This window comes from Xenopus laevis, chromosome 1S, assembly GCF_017654675.1.
Source record: "Xenopus laevis strain J_2021 chromosome 1S, Xenopus_laevis_v10.1, whole genome shotgun sequence".
NCBI classification, from domain to species: domain Eukaryota; kingdom Metazoa; phylum Chordata; class Amphibia; order Anura; family Pipidae; genus Xenopus; species Xenopus laevis.
In genome coordinates this window covers 55,894,020-55,914,292 of record NC_054372.1, presented here as the reverse complement: position 1 = coordinate 55,914,292, position 20,273 = coordinate 55,894,020, and the positions used below count along the sequence as shown (strand labels likewise).

Genomic DNA, 20,273 nt, shown 5'->3' with positions numbered 1-20,273 from the left:
ATAAACAACACTTTAGCAAGGCCCAATCAAACTGTAAATATGGAAAAAAACATTCAACTTGTTGCTTAGTGAGACTTCCCTTCCACAAAATGGGTAAGTGAAGTTACCAAATTCATTTTAATAAACCTTTGTGTGCAGATACTTTTCCCCTGATTATTCTAAGAACTAGGGAGCTCATCTTCATCTAGTAAATATGTAGATGTGCAATGAGAGCTAATTAAAAAACATATGTTGTAAAAGTTGCTTAATCTTGGGTTTAAAGTGGACCTGTCACTCAGACATAAAAAGCTGCATAATAAAAGTTCTTTTCAAATTAAACATGAAATCCAAATTCTTTTATTTATTAAAGCATTCATAGCTGGTGTAAACTCATTAAAAAATCTCAGCTGTCAATAAAATATTGCCTGCTCCTCCTCTATGCCCTAGGCATAGAGGCGGGGCAGACAATTACTTTCACTTTCCATTCAGCACTTCCTAGATGTCACTGCTCTCCACACATCCCCCAGTTCTCTTTACCATTTAATTGTGTAGCCAGGGCATGTGGATAGATATCGGGTTTCCCATTCTGCTGCACAAACAAGATTCTGAGATGATACAAGGCTTGTCTTAATAACAGTGTCCACAAAATGGCTCTTGCCTACTTGCTATAATTATGAGTTCCCAGACTGATGGAAACAAGATTCAAATAATTTATATAGTGTATAAAGTTCATTTTGCTTGACTAGCATGATAAGATAAGATTTGGAATAATTTTTGACGGGTCCCCTTTAAGTAGGTGATGGGGAAAGATACATTGAGAAAAGTAGTGTGAAGCTCCTGAAACATTTGTACTCTGCATCCATGTTCCTACATAGTCCCCTAAACATTTCGGGGCAGATTTATCAAGGGTCGAATTTCGAAGTGAAAAAAACGTTGAAATTCGACCATCGAATAGGGTAGTCTGACATTTGAAGTCGAAGCATTTTTAAGATCATACGATCGTACGATTTTACAAAAAAATCCATAGACTTCTCAAAACTTAGCCAAATACTGGCTATAGGTTCTAGGAGGTCCCCATAGGCTAACATCACAATTCAGCAGGTTTAAGGTGGCGAAGTGTCAAAGTCGAAGTTTTTTAAAGAGACAGTACTTCGTTTTATGAATGGTCGAATTTGTATTGTGTATTTTCAATTTGAATCAAAGTCGAATTTGGCCTATTCGATGGATGAAGTACCCAAAAATTACATCGAAATTCAAAGTTTTTTTATTCGAAAATTCACTTTGACCGTTGATAAATCTGCCCCTTCATGTAGACTATATGCTTTCTCAAGTGTGCTGCCCAGTAACATCTTTCCAGAGGCAGAGCCAGGGAGCCCTCCCTGTGATATTATATTAAATTAATTCTTTTAGATGCACAGCAGGCTTGGAGGCAAAATGTGAACTTCTAGGGACAATGTCTCAGTACAAAGCAATTATTGTGGCTAAAATTTTGACTTATATGGTCAAGCCATGATATTAGGTTTTGCATTTCTTGAGGACCTTAGATATCTGTTTAATTGCCTATATGTACTACATATACTACAGTAAAAAACACTTCCCAATGTATAACTGCTGGTTTTTCAGCTGCAGCTGAACATTTAATTGGAGTCATTTGCTTCTAAGGGACTTACATCAATAGCATTGCTACAAATACAAGATAAATTAATTTTCCATATCTGGCAAGACTCCTTTGGGGTTTAGGCAACGAGGTTTTTGGTTTAATGAGTGTAATGAATGCACCACTCTCCTAAACTCTATTGCTATTGGGATAGGTGTTGTGGAAGTACAATATATCTACAGAAATTGTTTATCGGTCACAGATGATGAACTAGGGCAGTAATCTTCTGGTCAGACCCACTCAGCAAACAGCAGCTGGTAGGAGGAAAGGGTGTATACAGGAAACAGAGCATATATCACCTTATGTGATATATGTAACAACATTTTGTAGGCGGTGGGCATAGAATGCAGTCCCTACTTTTATCCCACTGCTTGTGGTTGGGAGCTTCCCTCTGCTGCTGCTTATGATGTAGACCAGTGCAGCTGTACCTTTCACTTTGCCTATTGTGTTTCATTCTTTACTATCATTGTAGAAATCTGCAGGATAAGCCTTTTCTGTAATATTAGACTGATATCATGGTATGATCATTGTAATGCATTTATATAAAGAATTTAGTTTGAGCAGATACTGGCTTTTCTGCTACAAGGCAAAGTAAGTGTTGTCTTAGGTGGCCATTTACCTTAATTATATGATATTCCAGGTTTTTTAAACAGGAAATTCTGCTATTTAGGTTATCGAGTGCACTAGTGGGCAGGAGGTTAGGGGTAGTAAGAGCTGAATGTCCCAGGTGGCAGTATGACCACAATAGCTGCTGTATACAGTGTTTTATAGTGATTATACAAAAACAGAAATTATGCAATACAATATAAAATGCACATTGAAACCAGAGAATTGGGGAGCACAGGTCAAAACAACTTTGTTTTGTTTGGTTGTTGTAAAGTGTATTTGAATAGTTCACACTAAACTTCTACCAAGGAAAACATACTATACACTGCAGTGAATGTTGTGGCATATGAAGACATCAGGGCTGTCTGGAGCCAACAGGTGAGTACCATCTGGTGTCTGAGGGGGAAAGGGCCCACCAAGGGAGTAACCAATAACATTGTATGTCTTCAGTACTTTATTACTCAAAAGGTCAAATACACCACACCAATTACAAGGCAATCTGACACCAAGTTTGCAAAATGTGCCTGTTAAATGTTCTCTGCCAAATGGGCTTGTATACCAGGAATAATCTACAGGCTTTTTGGTCCATAAAATATGATAGGGAGTAAAAAGATTGTTTTATGGCCCTAGGCCCTACTGTTTATGTAATTTTCAGTTTTAGGGAAAATGGGAAAACTATGGAAATCCAATACGATTTGGCTCAGGGCAGTGCAAAGAATTAAGGTTACACTGCCGTGTAGAAGTAGATGCAGTTGTTTGTTGTTTTTTTTAATCTTTTTTTATTGCTTTTAATATAAACAGTAACAAAAAATAAGGAAACAAAATACATAAAGAAAACAAAACAGGTGGGTATGCACGGTTGATTGCTTTTTTTTTTGTTTTACACACTGTTATCAATAAAAGTCACAATGAATAATAACATTGCAGTAGTAATAACAGTAAAATATTCGTCTTAATGTGGGATGTCCTCCAGGTCTAAAGAGTCCATCCAGCATTGCTAAACCTGGTCAGATTTATTGGGTATACCTCTTTGTATGTATACCAAGCATGCCAGGGTGAGATGCTCTTGCAGAAGGTTTTTCCACACCAGTAGCAGGAGGGTCACCTGAAAGCCATTTAAGAGCAATACATTTATGTGCTAAAAACAATGATTCTTGTATTGATGTTAGTGCGTGATGAGATTTGGTAAGTTGCGTTACCACACCTAGCAAACATGTTTTAGGGGATACTTGAACTGGGGTTGTGGTGGCCACAGATAACAATTTGCAGACCTTACCACAGAATTGGGTAACTATGGGACACTTCCACATAAGATGTAAGAAATTGGCAAATGGTGATTGGCATTTAGGATAGTTATTATGAGTTATTTTGATGTTTGCTTTACACAAAGGAGCAGGGGTAATATAGGATGAGTGTTTGGGTGAATATACTCTTAGCATTAAATGATACAAGGCTAGGGGCTTCCTCCCAGTTCTCGTTATCTTAGTCTGGGATACAGAGTTCCCATTTGTTTCTAAAGTTACCCACAGTCTGTTTTTCTATTTTTGAGCTGAGTGGAGTAAATCCATGAGAGAGGGTATGTTCTACATATATTTGCTAAATAGTCTGTATTCCACTGGTGACTTAGAAATTTGGACAGGCGACACCATCCATTGGGCCCTGGCTACATGTTGAGTTGGTAGAAATGGAGCCACCACGCATTTGGAGTTACGCCAAAATCAGCCTTGATCTGATCAAACAAATCATCAACAAATTGTACTCCTTGAGGTTGCAAAAAGTTTTGCAAGTCTGGATTATTAAAGTGCAGTAGCTTGTTATTTTCCCATAATGGGGTGTTTGGGGAGACTCCTTAGTAATGTGTAAGTGCTAATGTGGCTTCCCACACCCAAAGGGGGTCTCATTAATTGGAAGAGGACATACAAAATTATAGATGCAGTTGGTTTTAGGGTAGGACAGAGTTAACTTGGCATCTCACCTATGGCAGAAGGCTATTGGGGAATACTGGTTAAAGTTAAGCCCCAGATGAGAGTATCAACCTTTCTGCATTGGTAGTCCCCCCCCCTATGTCCAGATCCATTATTGACCTTTGTGTCATCCTCTGTCGCATTCTATTTTCCTGACATACACTTTCTGATACTTCTTGTGAGACTCCATGGAGCCCCTTAGGCAAAATGCTTTCTACCAGCTGTTCAGTTATTGAAATGATAGAATCCTCAGTGATGTCATCACCCAGCAACAGCTGCATCTGAAATAGACAACACTTTTAGTATGTCAATTCTGAGGAAGATGACAAAAATGAGAAAAATAAATAAACATTTAAAATGAACTTAGAAAAAACTGATTCAAACTTAAGCTACGGATGTAATGATGTCAGCAATAGTTGCTACTAACTGGCAGGAAGAGGGAGCTATTGTAGCTACAAAATCACTTAAGCATTCAATCATTTACATCACCATTTCCTTATATTTTATAATAATTTCTTTCAAATAAAAATAAACAATTGCGAATTCATGAGATTGAATACTGGGTGACTCCCAGATTCACTCAATAGTTTACCAGGTAACTAGTTCAGGTGCTGAAATAAATTTAGTCCTTAAAACTTAACATTTAATTGTTATCATTAACCACCTATGCCCCTGAAGAAGCCGGCGTTACCGGTGAAACGCGTCGGGTGTGCATAGGTGGACGGTGGGAGACCAGCTCCCTTCCGCTCCCTACGTAGCCAGGTAGAAATTCTGGGGATCACCTAAACAAAACGGAAGGGAGGTGCGGGAGGCAGCGGTCTGGAGTGGGCACTATTTGTGGTTGCACTTTCAACCAAATTTGTCATTAAGGGAGCAACTGTGAAAAGTTAACAGTTGACTTGAGCGCTACTAATGAGCGGTTTTTTGGATACTTTTTCACTTTGTATGCACGCTCCAGTGGGAGCGAAGTTAAACGAAAGTGCCTACCCTTACTTATCACCAATCCACCTATGTGGTTTTAATGAGTTTACATGTTTTTTAAGGGCACAGCCCTGTATCTCTGCGGCATTCAGACTTCGGCCTCAGAGATTCATTTATGTGTGTGTTTGTTCGTATTCGGCGAGTGCGGTTTTTAATGATAACAATTAAATGTTAAGTTTTAAGGACTAAATTTATTTCAGCACCTGAACTAGTTACCTGGTGAACTATTGAGTGAATCTGGGAGTCACCCAGTATTCAATCTCATGAATTCGCAATTGTTTATTTTTATTTGATACAAGGTTTTGTAACTTGCGGGTGCACTAACAAACTTTTTCTTCTTTTCACTACTACCCTATACATTAGCAATAATTTCTTTCAATCTTATCCTAGAGTAGTTCTGGATGGGTGATTCTTTGACCATTGCTCCTTGGCCTCCATGATAAATAAGCTTTTATCATTTATTAAACAAAGCAAAAACACAAACTTGGCTTAAGAACACTTTATAACACATATTAAGAACACATATATCCCCAAAATCTACTTTTCTTCAAATCACTTTAAATGTATAGGTTTATGTTTATATAAAAATTGTATTTGCATAATGTACAAGGGAAAGTTGTGCTCACCACTAGTTTTTAAAACCATTAGGCGGGGGTGCAACGAGGCTGTGACCACAAAATACATATAGACAATAACAAGAGTCCTTAGCACTCAACCCATTATCAATATATTTAAGACAGAGACATTTTGTGCATACTGCTACTGAAAAACGCCTTACCCTTTAAACAACACAAGGATTGTTTGTCCATATATTGCAATATATTTAAGCTGGCCAACTACGTCAAAGTCATCCCATATCTGGCCAGTCCTACACTCAATTTTCATCTGATTCATTAAGAATTCTATTGCTTCATTATACATTTTATAAAGGGACGACTACATTTTACCTGCAACTTACTTGCTGCTTTCAAAGTAAAACTCCCAAACTTGGCTGCCCTTTTATTAGACAACAGTGGGATCACCTGACTATAGTTGGAGAAGGTGGGAGCTTCAACATGGAGCTGGTCACTGTTCCTGTATAACTATAACAAACAAGGGAAAGTTGTGCTCACCACTAATTTTTAAAACCATTAGGAGGGGGTGCAATGAGGCTGTGACCACAAAATACATATAGACAAATACAAGAGTCCTCTGCACTCAACCCATTATCAATATATTTAAGACAGAGACATTTTGTGCATACTGCTGGTGTCTAATAAAAAGGGCAGCCAAGTTTGGCTATGTGGTTATGTTAGTGGTTGGAATAGAAAAAGTACCAAATTAAGTAGGAGATACAAGTAATGGTTCAAGAGGGGCATCTGCAGAAGACTTAACCAAGTTACTTCATAAAAGCCTAATATAAAGGTAGAGTTATTTTTGAGGACACTATAGGGATTATTCTAAACTTTGCAAGCAAATTTCACTTCCAAAAGTGAAATGTGATTTATTTACCCCATTAATTAAGGCACTTAAAACAATCAGCTATACATTAAGGGGCATATTTATTATGCTGTGTAAAAAAAAAAAAGCGGGATAATACACCACACATCATCAGGCTTTTCTGTGTAAAAAACAGCATAACATTTTTATGCATTTTTTCTTAGAGTGACTTTCACCGGAAGCAATGTAAAATAACCGTGGCAATCTAGCGTTCGCATGGTGTAAAAATTACAAACACATATATTTGCCATTTATTATACACAGCTTTTTACACTGTTTTTTCAGTGACTTCAGCTGTACACAGCATAATAAATATGCCCCTAAGTGATAAGATAAATAACATTAGTACCCATTATTTTAGTAATATTTTAAACTTGGAATGTCTGAAGTTTCTTTAATTCTTGTATCGAGTTTGTGAACTTTAGGGGGGAGTTGAAAAGTCCCTTTGTAGTGATGTAGAGTGGTATATATGGCATTCTAACAAAACAACAATTGGGTACCATAGCATATGGATGTTTAGCTTTAGAGAGAAATTCCAATGATTATTCAGACATACATGTACACATATATATAGTTCTGTTTTATACCTTAATTATTCTTTGTTGTGCTGAACAACAATTTTAACAGAAGAGTTTAGCAGCAAAATACAGCCTAACTAACTATGTATCATACGAAAAAAATGGTTTTGTACAATGGAAGCCCAGGCACTGCCAGATAACAGGACATGTTTTAAAACAAATTATTCTTTCTTCTACTACTGTGTATGGGAAGGGTAACCACTCTGTTTAATTCAATAATGGGCCAATTTACACCCACTTGCTTTCACAATATACTTTATATACTTTAATTTATGTTACAAACGTGTATAAAGAGGAAAAAATATGAAAGGGCTTTTTGTTTCCAATAAAATAAATAGGCTTAACCTAGCAAAGCCATACATTTACCAGACATCCTGCCCCTTCTCCCCCCCACTTAAAAAAATGGAAAAACTCTCTTGCTACTGTATGTGACTTTGTATGGAAATAATGATTTTATTAATAGCAAATACACACTGTCTACTTGCTTTCAACAAAATAAGACTACTGTTTTCGTTTTTAAGGAAATATCACGATTTACCTTCTGTGAAATATCTCTTGGGGAACATTATATTTAATGTTTTTTTTTTTCAAACCAACAGCAGAAAGGGTCATTAAATTGTAAAATGGGATTAAGGTAAAATAAAAAGAAGAACATGTACGCACTGGATCCGAAATGAAATAACGTAACAGAAAAACAAATTCCTAAATGTTAAAGTACTTTTGAGAACATCATTATAGCTGCTTTGATTAGATAATCTGGTCAAACGTTTGTTCTTTGATTAGAAGATTTGTTATAGATGGTATATTTCAAGCACCATTTCAATCATCAAACGTGCAGTTCTTACATGCTGTAGTTACATAGATAATTTGGATTGGAAAAAAGACAACAATCCATCAAGTTTAATTCCAGAGACCATGGATATTATGCTTGTCCAAGAAGTCATCCAAGACACTTTTAAGTGTATAGGGGCATATGAGGCGCAGCCTTGGCTTCTATTTCTCTCTCTGCCTAGGTTTTCTCAGCAGTGGATACGCTCCCATCTACTCCTCCATGTCTTTGCACTGACAGGCATTGGCTTTTTTTTGGCATGAAACAAATATGAGAGCAGAAATGAAAAACTAAGCATTTTCACCCCAATATCATCACAGTGCATCTGGCAGATGCAGATTCCAAAACTTCACATGAGATGGGAGAACATGGGCATAGACTTCTCTCCTCCTCCAGAGAAACAACATCAGAGAGAAGAAGAGGCTGCATTTGTGTGCCCTTAGCCCAGGGGTCCTCAAACATTTTAAAGAGGGGACCAGTGCGCACGGTCCCTCAGACTGTTGGGGGCAGACTATAGTTTGAAAAAAAAGCATGAACAAATTTCCATGCACACTGCACATATCTTATTTGTAGTGCAAAAAACATGAAAGAACAATACAATATTTAAAATGAAGAACAGGTAGCCGAAATCCACTTTCAGCCCTACTGCGGCCAGTAGGCTCCTGTCTTTTCTGCATTGAATTGGCTTGGTGCAAACAGACATGTTTATTGGTGTGTTTCGGCAAAGAACTTCGAGGGATTTTCAACCAAAGCCTGTTTGCGACGAGCCGATTCAATGCAGAAAAGAGAGAAGGCTACTGCCCATTGACAAGGCCCTAGCCTCAGTTTAGTTGTATTTCTCTGCAATCGCTCCAGAGAGTTTAGGTGTATGTCTCTGCACTCTCTCCAGTTCATTAATACCCTTCTTAAAAGACCAGTAAAATATTTTTTTTTTTAAAACATTAAATTTGTTTCTACTTAAGAAAAAAAAAACAAACCACCAAGGCAGTTTTAACTTTCAATTCGCAAAGTCTTTATTAAGAAATTACTTACCGATTCTCTGCTTGCGTTCCGCTTTAGAAACGGCTACAGGGCTACGATCCATCGGTTGGCGATCAATTTCTCCTCCCTGCCTTCTATAGGAGATAGCCAGGAAGGAATAGAGCGCCGAATGATGGATCATCGCCCTGTCGCTGTTTCTGAAGAGGAGCACAAGCAGAGAATCGGTAAGTAATATATTAATAAAGACTCTGCGAATTGAAAGTTAAAACTGCCTTGGTGTTTTTTTTCGTTAAGTAGAAACAATTTTTTTTTAAAAATGATGTTACTGGTCCTTTAAGGACTGGAGCCCAATGCTGCACTGCATACTCAAGGTGAGGCCTTACCAAATATCTATAAATAGACAAAATTACATTTTCATCCTTCAAGTCACAGATTTTTGTTATGCAAGATAGCACTTTATATTTACCCAAGTGCTTAATCTTGCATTTATTAACACTCAAACTCATTTGCCAATTGACTGCCTGTGGTGACATGCTGCATGGAAATAAAGCTGTTAGAGACAATTCCTATTGACTTCTATAAAAACATTGCCGGCTTTTATGTGCTGTTTTCTTTCTAGTGACTTTTCATTTAAATAAATAACAATCATTTGATGATTTTTATCAAAATCTGATTTGACGTTTTGTTGCCGTGGTTATTCTCAAATCAAATTTTGATAAAATGGCCCCTTACTGTTTCAACCGCAGTTCTTCTGAGCAAATAAATGTTGTCATAACCTGGACAAAGTTTCTTCGGATACCAAAGTAGATTTAGTAGATTCTAGTTGGACACAAACAATGTGTTCTAATAATCTGACTAGTTGCCATTTTCCACTTTGTATATACAGTTTATTTCACAGATACAAAACATGCATAGATCCTCACTATATATATGTAGTATGAGCCATGTGAATAAAAGTACTCTTATGGATAGGCTTGCCCAATAACACGCTGAGGGCTCCAAAGAGATTCCCAGCAGTTCAACACATTTTCTGGGCAGGTTCAGACTGGGGGGCCTGGGGCCCACAGGGACTTTTGTCTCAGGGGCCCCCTCCAGCCCCCGCCCCTGCAGCAAAGTCCCCTCTGGGCCCCCCCGACCCGGTTACCTGGAACAAGCCGAGAGTTTTGAAATTCAAAACTATTTTGGAGTTTTCTTTTTCCAAGCAATAACAATTAGGGGCACATTTACTAAGCTCGAGTGAAGGATTCAAAGTAAAAAAACTATGAATTTCAAAGTTTTTTTTTGGGTACTTCGACCATCGAATAGGCTACTTTGACCTTCGACTACAACTTCGATTTGAACGATTCGAACTAAAAATCGTTTGACTATTCGACCATTCCATAGTCGAAGTACTGTCTCTTTAAAAAAAACTTCGACTACCTACTTCACCACTTTAAACCTACCAAGCTACAATGTTAGCCTATGGGGACCTTCCCCATAAGTTTTCTAAGCTTTTTCTGATCGAAGGAAAATCCTTCGATCGATGGATTAAAATCCTTCGAATCGTTCCATTCTAAGGATTTCATTGTTCGATCGAAAGATTTTTCCTTCAATCTAAGTATTTGTGTTAAATCCTTCGACTTTGATATTTGAAGTTGAAGGATTTTACTTCGAGGGTCGAATATCGAGGGTTAATTAACCCTCGATATTCGACCCTTAGTAAATGTGCCCCTTAAAGTACGAAATAGTAAGTACTTTTGTCTTTACATTTAGTACCATTCCATGGTTTACATATCTATCCACCAACTATATTTCACTGTATAACTGATAAGGAATCCTATACGTGTTTGTGAACCACCACAGAAAATGTTGCAGAACATGGTGCTCTTTACAAATACATAATTTCTACCATGAGGCCTTTGCATCTGGAACACTAATTCTGTGTTTGGCATAACTACAATACAGTAGACGCCATGGTCACCATTGGGCCTGGACAGTGGGGTCTACTGTATAGAAAGCCCCAATTCCCAGCCCCTCTCATACCTGAAACTTTGCTCACCCACCGCAAACTAGTAGTAGCGATATGGTCCATGCTCCTCTCAAGTTTTTTTGGCAAGGTTTTTTGGGCGCTGTCTAGGTACTTCACTGAACATTGCTATTCACCTCCAAAGCAATAACATATATGTGTTGTTGATGGGAACTAAATTGTCTAAGGTCTCCCAGTCAGGAAGCAAAATAGCTGGGTCTGTGTGAAAATTCTTTTAATAAACAAAAGTAACCTGTATCTGGATTGGAACAATTTAGGAATAATGCCAGGAACGTACTGAATATAAACATGTCTGCATGGAAAATAAATAACATCTAAAAGCAGGAAAGTATCATGGGCCATTCATTTTGTGCCTATCATGGGATTATTTGTTTCCCTTCCTCTTTGTTTAACCTGCACCGTGTTGAATGTTGCTCCTGTCAAGTTGAAGTACCAGATGCTCATACATGAAACAGAATGTTTAGTTAAGAAAAATGCAAGTGTTGGCTGCTTCTCTGCACCGGCAAAGACATTAGTATTGCCCTGTTATGGATTTCTTTTGTCAAACAGAGTTCTGAATTGCCTACTAAATCTCCCCTAGCCTGCTACTAGCATTGTATATCTCATGATCTTCAAGAGAACCTGCAGTGACCCATGCGCACATAGAAAGGTTAATTGAAATCTAAGGTGTGTAACTCCTCAGTAGAATTGAGTGTGTATTAATTAAGCTATGAAAAGCTTTCAAAATGCTATTTAAAAAAGCTTACATTTTCATTTATTTTGATGGGGAAAGGGTCATAAAATGTTGACTATTTCTAAAATCTGAAATGCACATTGTTAGAGTCAATTGCAAATAACATTAACCAACTATTGTTTTCAGTCTATATGTGTAAATAATATGTGTAGCTTTCAACCAGCTTGTGACTGGGAGGGGAGGTAGGGCTTATGGGCCTGTGTTAACTCTTTGTTTCGGGTATACTTTTATGTCCCATTAGCCTCAGGGCCGCCATCAGGGGGCACTTTTCGAAAGAACCAGGGCCCCCTTGACAATGCCAAAGCTCTGCCACCCTTCCGAAGTCCCGAAGCGGCGAAAAGACCCTAAGTCACGAAAACAGCCAAAATAAATGAGGTTAAAAAAGACCCATGTCCATCAAGCTCAGCCATTTTGTCTAAATAAAACCTGCCTCACTAGTAGCTGATCCAGAGGAAGCTGAATATATGCGAAGCCTCTCCAACTTGGGTCAGAGGGGGAAAACTGAATTACATTTTTACAGCTTTTAAATGGGGGTCCCTGACCCCAGTAGCCAAAAAAATATTTTTATTGTTACTTTTTATTACTTATCTTTCTATTAAGCCCCTATCCTAATCATATTTATGTCTCTCGTTCAAACCATTGTCTGGGTAATTTAGATCCTAGCAAGAAGTGCTGAAATTCCAGACTGGAGAGCTGCACAAGAAGCTAAATGATTCATAGACCATAGATAATGAAACATGAAGACCAATTGCAAATTGTCTTAGAATACCACCCTCTATATCATATAAAGGTGATTAACTAACTTTTGTAACTTTGTTTTTTTCTCACTTTCTAACCTATTATTGAACTGTCTAATTTATCTTTCCAGTACAATTGCTTTGCAGGAATTCCACAACTTGACTCCTATCACCATATAAAGATATTTTTTGTATTTTAATATATATATTAAACTACCTTTCTTCACACTACACAGAGTCCGTGTAACCATTGCCAACTTGCCCATTCTTTCTTCATATCTGAGGCCTTCCATTTCCTCTATCAACTCCTTTGGACTCTTTTTATTTCATTAAACTCTGGAGACCAAAAAGTACCTCATATTCTATATGGAGCCTTACCGGTGCTTTATAAAGTATAACCCGTTTTTTATATAAATCTATACCTTGATAATACAGTATAATACCTTGTTGGGCTTTCCTGCTGCTGACTGGCAATGGCTGCTACAGCTAAGTTTATTATCCACAATTACTGCCAAGAAGTAAAGGTAACATGCCTACTTGCCTTTCTAGGCTACCATGTTCTTTTGTCTCACCATTTCTAAAATCAGCTACACCATTACTTTTTAAGGTGAATTTTCAAAATGAACCCCCATCTATGATCCTTTACCAGCTACTAGAAAATGTACATGTAGAAGTACCAGAGATAGAAACCTAACTTGTATATCATTAGTTCTAACCAAAGGTTGTTGCCTTAGTTAGCTGTTAATGCCAATAACCCAATAGTCAGCCAATGTCCTTGTTTTTTTATGTGGCACTTAAATAGTTAAAAGTACAAACAATATCACAGCTGAAAAAAAACATAAAGCTGTAAGAAAAACCTGACAGAAACCTGACATTGATAAATATCCCCTGTGATTAATTGCAGAATTATGTTGCTAGATAAACTGTCCTGAGGGTTTATGCTCCGTTGACGTTACATCAGTACCACAGGGATATTAAAGTACAATGTCATATATGTCTGGGAAGGATAGTGATATTTCAACAAGCAGAGGACTGGTCAATAATCCATCATTCTGAACATCTATCAGCTATGAATCTATACAAGCATTTTAGTGGCTTTAGTGAGTGGGTGCCATTTAACTTGTAGAGTATACTATAGATATGTAAGTAGATATAGCTAGTACTCTACACCTGCACATCTACCTACCCTCATTGGAGGTACAGTCAACCAGGAGGGGGTTAAGGGGGATATGGCATTGGGTCTGCTGGCTAAGGTGGTAGCAAACCTAGATATGTGCATGCTCCCTTGCCACAGGTCATAAGATGTCTAAATTGTGGGAAGAGAGAGGGGAGGACACACACCCTTCCAAATCTAACCATTTTCATGCAGCGGTGACTATGGCTTGGCATGCAATTAAGTAGACAGAGTGGCAGACCCTCAACCAACACATGAGGAGGCTTATGTGCTTCTACTGATACTTTTTGCCCATTTATTAAAGCTTCCCTGTATGACAGGAGCTAGTCTGTTACTTGCTAAGTCTGGGGTAACTGCACCCAGGTCTGGACTGAAATTCAAAATAGGCTCTGGTATATTAAGTATACAAAGATCTAGTAAATTTCTGCTATAAACTCTGATCAAATCCATGCAGGTTTTTTACGCTTATTTATTATTACATTTTCCTGAAAATTCGATTTTCACGTTTTCTCCTGATTTTTCATACGAATTTCATGATTTTTTAAAATTTTTCACCCGAAATCTCTGATTTTTGCAGAAAACTCTGAAAACTTCAGGGTATTGCACGAAACCCATCGCACATCAAAAAATCATTAGGACTTCTCCCGTTGACTTATATGCAACCTCGACAGGTCTGAGATGCCGGATTTTCTGATTCAAACTTTCCCATCCTCAGAATAAATTCTGAAAAAATGATTTTTTAAAAGTCAGATTTTATTAAAAAAAATCACAAATTTTTCATGATTTTTGCATTTGGAGTTTAGTAAATAGCCCCCTTAGTTTTGTCTTGGACTCCGACTAAGGCTTTTTTTGGCTACTAGGTTTCTAGGGTTGCTTTTGTCGGCAGCAAAAGCCCAGCGAAGGGGTGGTCCTATGACATTGGGGGCGGTCTGGTGACATTGGTGGTGTAGTTGTGATATTATGTGACAGGCCAGAGACATTTGGGAGTGGGCTGGATGGCATTTGGGTACAGGACTGGTGATGTTACCACGTGGTTCGCTTGGATTTGTCCAGCTCCGGAATACCAGGTTTTGAGCCGGAGAACCCAGTTTTTGAAAGACAAACTGGACATGTGGCAACACTATAAGTGAACATGGATTAATTAAGTTAACCCCTTACACATTTATTTAAACAGGAACAAGTGCTCCAGCAGGCTGCTCATTATGCTGTGCACTCTACACTATATTGAAAAAACAGTGCTGCCTGTTAATCATGCACAATATATTGTTACCAAGCATCATTGTGCATGATAAGAAATATATAATAGAATAACTTTATATCTAAAAAGCTTGCATTTTACATAAATCAAATGGTAACACCTAACAACATAAATTCCTTTTTTTTACCTATTTAATTTTTTTAAATGTGACTGCATCATGACCACTTCTCTACATACACTGCAAGGTAGGGTAACGTGCGTGGCAGAGAATCTGGTATCTGTGTGTCAGCTTCCCTCAACTTGGCTCACACTTAAATGAACAGTAGCAGCCAGTGGGCATCCCAGGGGTCCTGCATCCTGAGGGAGTGGGTGGATGATGTATGGTTAGTGAGTGAGTGCCGTGACAGAGGGGCACTGCTAGACGCACACAGACTGAGTGTTGCTGCTGCTGCTGTTGACAGCTGGGATATTTGAAGCACACAAGGGGGCAGCGCACACACTTCTCCAGACTCTGCTGATAAAAAGCATGTTTTCAGCCTCCCTCCTTCCTTTTCATAAGCGCTACCCAAGCTGACTCTCCATCCTTTCATCCAATGGATGAATGGGTGCAATCTCAACGATCAATGAGCAACAAGTCTCCAACAACTGCAGTGTGGTAATGCCTGCCTGTCTGTCTGTCTTCCGAGAGACAAGTCTGTGCAGATTGCAGTTCAACCTAGTAACCAGTCCACAGTCCTGAGACACTGGCCAGCCTGTATACCTGCAGTGCATGGCATGGTGACTAGCATAGGCAGAAGGGCATTTTTTGGTTGGGGATGACTAGTTATAGCAATATACTTTTCTTTTCTGCTTTTTCATAGTAAAATTACACACAAATTCATCTTTGTAAAATAAATGCAGTATCAACCTGATGCATAATGTCCCGGAATAGTGCATGCATGCAGAGCCAATTGCCCCTTGAACATGTAGCAGAATAATAAGTGTATTGTCATTTCCATGTATAATGCCTAAGACCACATTATTATTCTTTAATTATAGCAGCAACATATTCTGTAGTGCTGTACAGACTTTATTCACTATTCCCATCAGTCACTGTGCCTGTGGAGCTTACAGTCTAAGGTCCCTTTCGTATTCACACACACATTAAGGTCATTTATATCAGGAGCCAGTTAACCTGCCTGTTTATTTTTGGGGTGTGAAAGGAAACGGGAGTACATGGGTGGATTGTTGTAAATGCTTGGGGAGTTGTATTCTCCCCAAACCTACTGGGTAAAATTTCCTATAATTCAGGATGACATCTGCATAAATCACAGAATGGTCAGCATGAGGAATGGCACTTTTTTTTCCACAGAGAACGAGTGCCTCGCTGAAGTGCAGGGAGGAGGGAGCAGGAGGAGGGCGGGAATTAGAGACAGAGAGCTCAGCGTGTCAGGGAAGATCTAAGCTCAGAACTGCAGAGAACTGTGAACCAGTGGCCAACATGAGTCATGAGTCAGTGGCCAACATGATGACCAATATCCTAGGACTGCTGTGCGTTATCTAATGAGCAGCAGCCTGCTGGAGTATACAGTAGCTCATTCTGCATCTGGACTACAAACCCACAGCCTGGCAGAGTGCACAAAATAGTGAGCAGTCTGCTGGAGCACTTGTTACTGTTTCAATTAACTGCAGATTTGGGGAAAATACTTGATTGTTAGTTCACTATCAGGACTGTCACTTCTCCATCACTTGGAATAAGCGAGTGTGAGGATTTCTCTGGACTTCCCTGCTTCACTTACTGCATTGTGCACTGAGAAGAGAATAACACTAACTGGGTAGCCCACAGCTGGGCACACAACAAACTCACACCACATCGACAAACATGTTGGTAACAGGAGAGATCAGAAAGAATGGAGAGAAGTCCCAGGGATGTCATAGGGACAAGCTTGGAGGTGGCTGGGTTAGGACTTTGCCTAATGTCTTGGCATGTGTGTTCTCCCTGTTGTCCATGGCATCATTTCTTTATCTGAATATGAAGACCAATGATCTGCAGGGAAGGGTTTGGGCACTGCAGCATGGCAAGTCTGGGGACATTGCTTTCCATATGCCAGGATTATCTATGGATCAGCTCAACTCCATCGTCCAGGAGAAAGTGGATCGGCTCCTGTCCCAGGTGTGGATGATGTGCTCTGTGTTAGTCTCCAGTTCTGGTATTTAACTGGGCATTAGTTCTGAGATGACTGCACTTAGGCACTTGTTACAAGGGCAGACCTGCTAGACTACTTACTTGTCATTATATCATCCTTAATACATGCACATTGACTTTAATGCAATATACTTTGCAGTAGTTTTGTACTGCATTTGCCAAAAGAGGGAGAAATGTGCTTGTGGCTTGTATGTTATATCCCATTTATATTGCATGCTCTCCTGTGTTTATTGCATTCCTAGCAGAGTGTGAGTTCTGGTTGATGAAACCTGTTTGATATACAATGTATGTGACCCCCTAAACATGTAAACTAGCAGCAGAAGACTGTCAAACTTACAGCACTGCAACTGTTGATTTAGCAGCCCCACAGGCTGTGTTGGTAGTTGCAGTAAAGCAGGAGCTGGCCGACTGCAATTTCTATCCTAGTGGACCAACTTTTGTAAAGAGCAAGTCAAAATCATCTGAATCAGATATAATTAAAAGCCCACTAGCTAAAGAGATTTTTATTATAAAACCTTTTGCTTGCACAGGTGTCCCTCAGCAGGAGATTTTACTATACTATACCCCCCCTGTTAGAAGGACTGTGCTCTGTGACTCTTCACCCCAGTCTCAATGTGTAGGAGGAAATTAAAGGTCCATTAGAGCAGCTAAACTTAGTACCAACAGCACTGCATTAAGTGGGTTAATGATCCAGCAGTGATTAAGTGGCTTGTCTTCCAAAATATAAATTGATAGACAATTTATGAAGTGATCACCAGTAAAGGGGAACGTGTCTGCAGAGAGAGAACGTGACAGCTCATTGAGCCGTGTGTAGTAACAGTTCATTTCTCTTCTCGTCTTCCCCCATGAACGAGGCACAGAGAATTATTATTTATCAGAGTTGGATTTCTAGACCGCAGAGACATTCCAGAAATCCCATTGTAAATTATCCCTAGAATGGCCAGTATTGTGTTTATGGTAATATATTTCCATGTGTCTGCAGGAGAGAGAGAAATACTGTCCCACAATATGAAGCTAGGAAGTTGGATTTTACAAAGCCGTCCATCCACATTGTGTCATTTTAATACTGTTAGGGGGGCAGGTCATTTGATATGCAATGTGATAGGCTATACCACTTTACCTGCAGGGTAATTACTGTATATATTCATGGCAGTTAGCCCCTGGGGAACATGTGGAATATAAAAACTCCAGTAAAACATACATACTGTATATAAACAGCCACCCACACTCCTATGCTACACCCATGAGTTTTCTTTCCATAAACCATGCTTTTCTCTTTCTGGCCAACACAGAATTGAGTAAATACTTTCCTGTTTAATAAAGGGTTAAATACTCTGACCCAAACATACACTAGATAAAGATATACTTTCGCATTCTGGCTGTTGCAGAACTGCAGTGCCGAGAATCTTGTAGAGATGGCGGGGAAGTACTGGGAGATGTAGTACAACGGCAGTGGAAAAGTCAAAGGTTATGTATTTCTGGCTTCCATTTCAATGACAAGGGTCAAGCTGATTGGCAGTTAAGATGTACACCATTCAGTTGTATGTAGGAGCAACTCTGCAAATACCTTTTATCTATGATCTCTTTATATGTGCATTTTCAACAAAGATTTAATCAGTAGGTTGTCATTACGCTATTCAGAATAGGAAGATTTTTGCTTCACTTGGAGATTTTGACTATTGCACCTAATATATACTGAGTAGGTTGCCCATATATGTACCTCCAATTTATTTCTGTGGCCTCAGCTTGTTCATGATCCCTATAAAGTTCTGCCCTGGCTTGTCTGGAAATATGTTTAATATACAGTTAGAAATACTATAGAAATGTAATGTCATGGATATGAATGGCAGATATAGGGGATACTGAATTGTAAAAACCATTATTCCAAACAACTTACAACTTGCAATTAGTATATGGCAAATTTGTATAAATCTTCCAGTATCCCATAGACTTTACTATGAAGTTGGCTGGATTCTGAAGAGACCCACTGACATAACACTTCCAGTCAATGAAAACAAAAGATGCTCACTTAAAATAAATCCTTTGGTAACATTAATGTAAAAGTATTCCTATCTCGGAATCATATAAATCTGAAACAGCTACTTAGTCTAACATTTTAACAGGCTGTCTGCTGGCCTTTATTTCATATTATGTTGTTTTTTTTTTTTACTATATTCTTCCTCCTTCTCGTACTTTCACTGTATTATTCCACTCTGATCAAGCTTTGTTACTTGAGTAAGTGATAAAACGGATTTAGCAATAAGTGACAAAGAGTTTATGGTCAATAACCATTACCACAATAAAGAATAGTCAAACTTCCATCTTTTACAAAAATATTCTAGTAAAAAATTTCTGCAAACTTAATTAGAATATCAGTGTCATAAACTTTCTGAATTGGCCTCATTAGAATTACACAGGTTCTCAGATGAAGGATGAAGAGTGGGAGGGTAGCAGGGGTTAGCGACTTAGGCCCTGGCCTGACCTTTAACATAATTTTAAAAATTTGCAAAACTGCTAAAAATTTTTTCCAAATAGTGAAAAATTTGCGAAAATGCTAAATGTTCTGCATTCATTTTATTTTTTTAGCTCCAACTGCATTAAAGTCAAATTACTTTTTTGTCCAAATGCCTCAATGGGTATTTTTTTGTCACAACATTGTTTTGTTACAGCAAATTTTCTGCAGCAAATTTGCAAAGTTTCACAAAAAATTTGCAGAATTTCACCACAAATTCATGGCTGGCAAAAAAAAATTCCTATCTCTATTCTGCACAGTAAATTAACATCAATATTCTTATTAGCCAAGAGCAACGGTGAGATCTGAACATTTCAGGGTTCTGTAGAACTATTTTATATACTAGCAGTTTACTTGCATATGAATAATACATAGCGACCAAGTCTGGTGTATCACAGAAGTTGCCATTCTTAAAGCTCAATGAATGTAAAATATTTCCTCTTATTTGGCTGAATTAAAGCAGTAAAAATGTTGATGTTGTCACGTACCTGTGGTTGCTCTTTGTACTACTAAAACTTACATATAAAGTCCCCCAGACTTACTTTGTGCTCTCATGTTACCCTATACATTTGTCTCCCCATAAGCTTGGCCAAGGGATTAAGACTCAGCAGAGCTGTTTATATATTGTTGTAGCTCCTGTCTGTAAATCTGTTA

At 38.4% G+C, this 20,273-nt stretch overlaps 1 protein-coding gene across 7 annotated transcripts in view; it reads left to right on the top strand.

Moving 5' to 3' along the window:
• The first annotated feature begins 16,359 nt into the window (after positions 1-16,359).
• The window catches only part of LOC108706699 (collagen alpha-1(XXV) chain), a 265,983-nt gene continuing 262,069 nt past the window's right edge, over positions 16,360-20,273 (top strand). For 5 of the 7 annotated variants that reach the window (XM_018243341.2, XM_018243342.2, XM_041579588.1 and 2 more), the window contains exon 1: positions 16,360-17,074. In XM_018243341.2, coding sequence (XP_018098830.1) covers positions 16,784-17,074 — 291 coding nt within the window. In that variant the 5' untranslated portion in view covers positions 16,360-16,783. The remainder of the gene's footprint in view (positions 17,075-20,273) is intronic. The other 2 variants (XM_018243344.2, XM_041579589.1) reach the window with 1 other exon arrangement.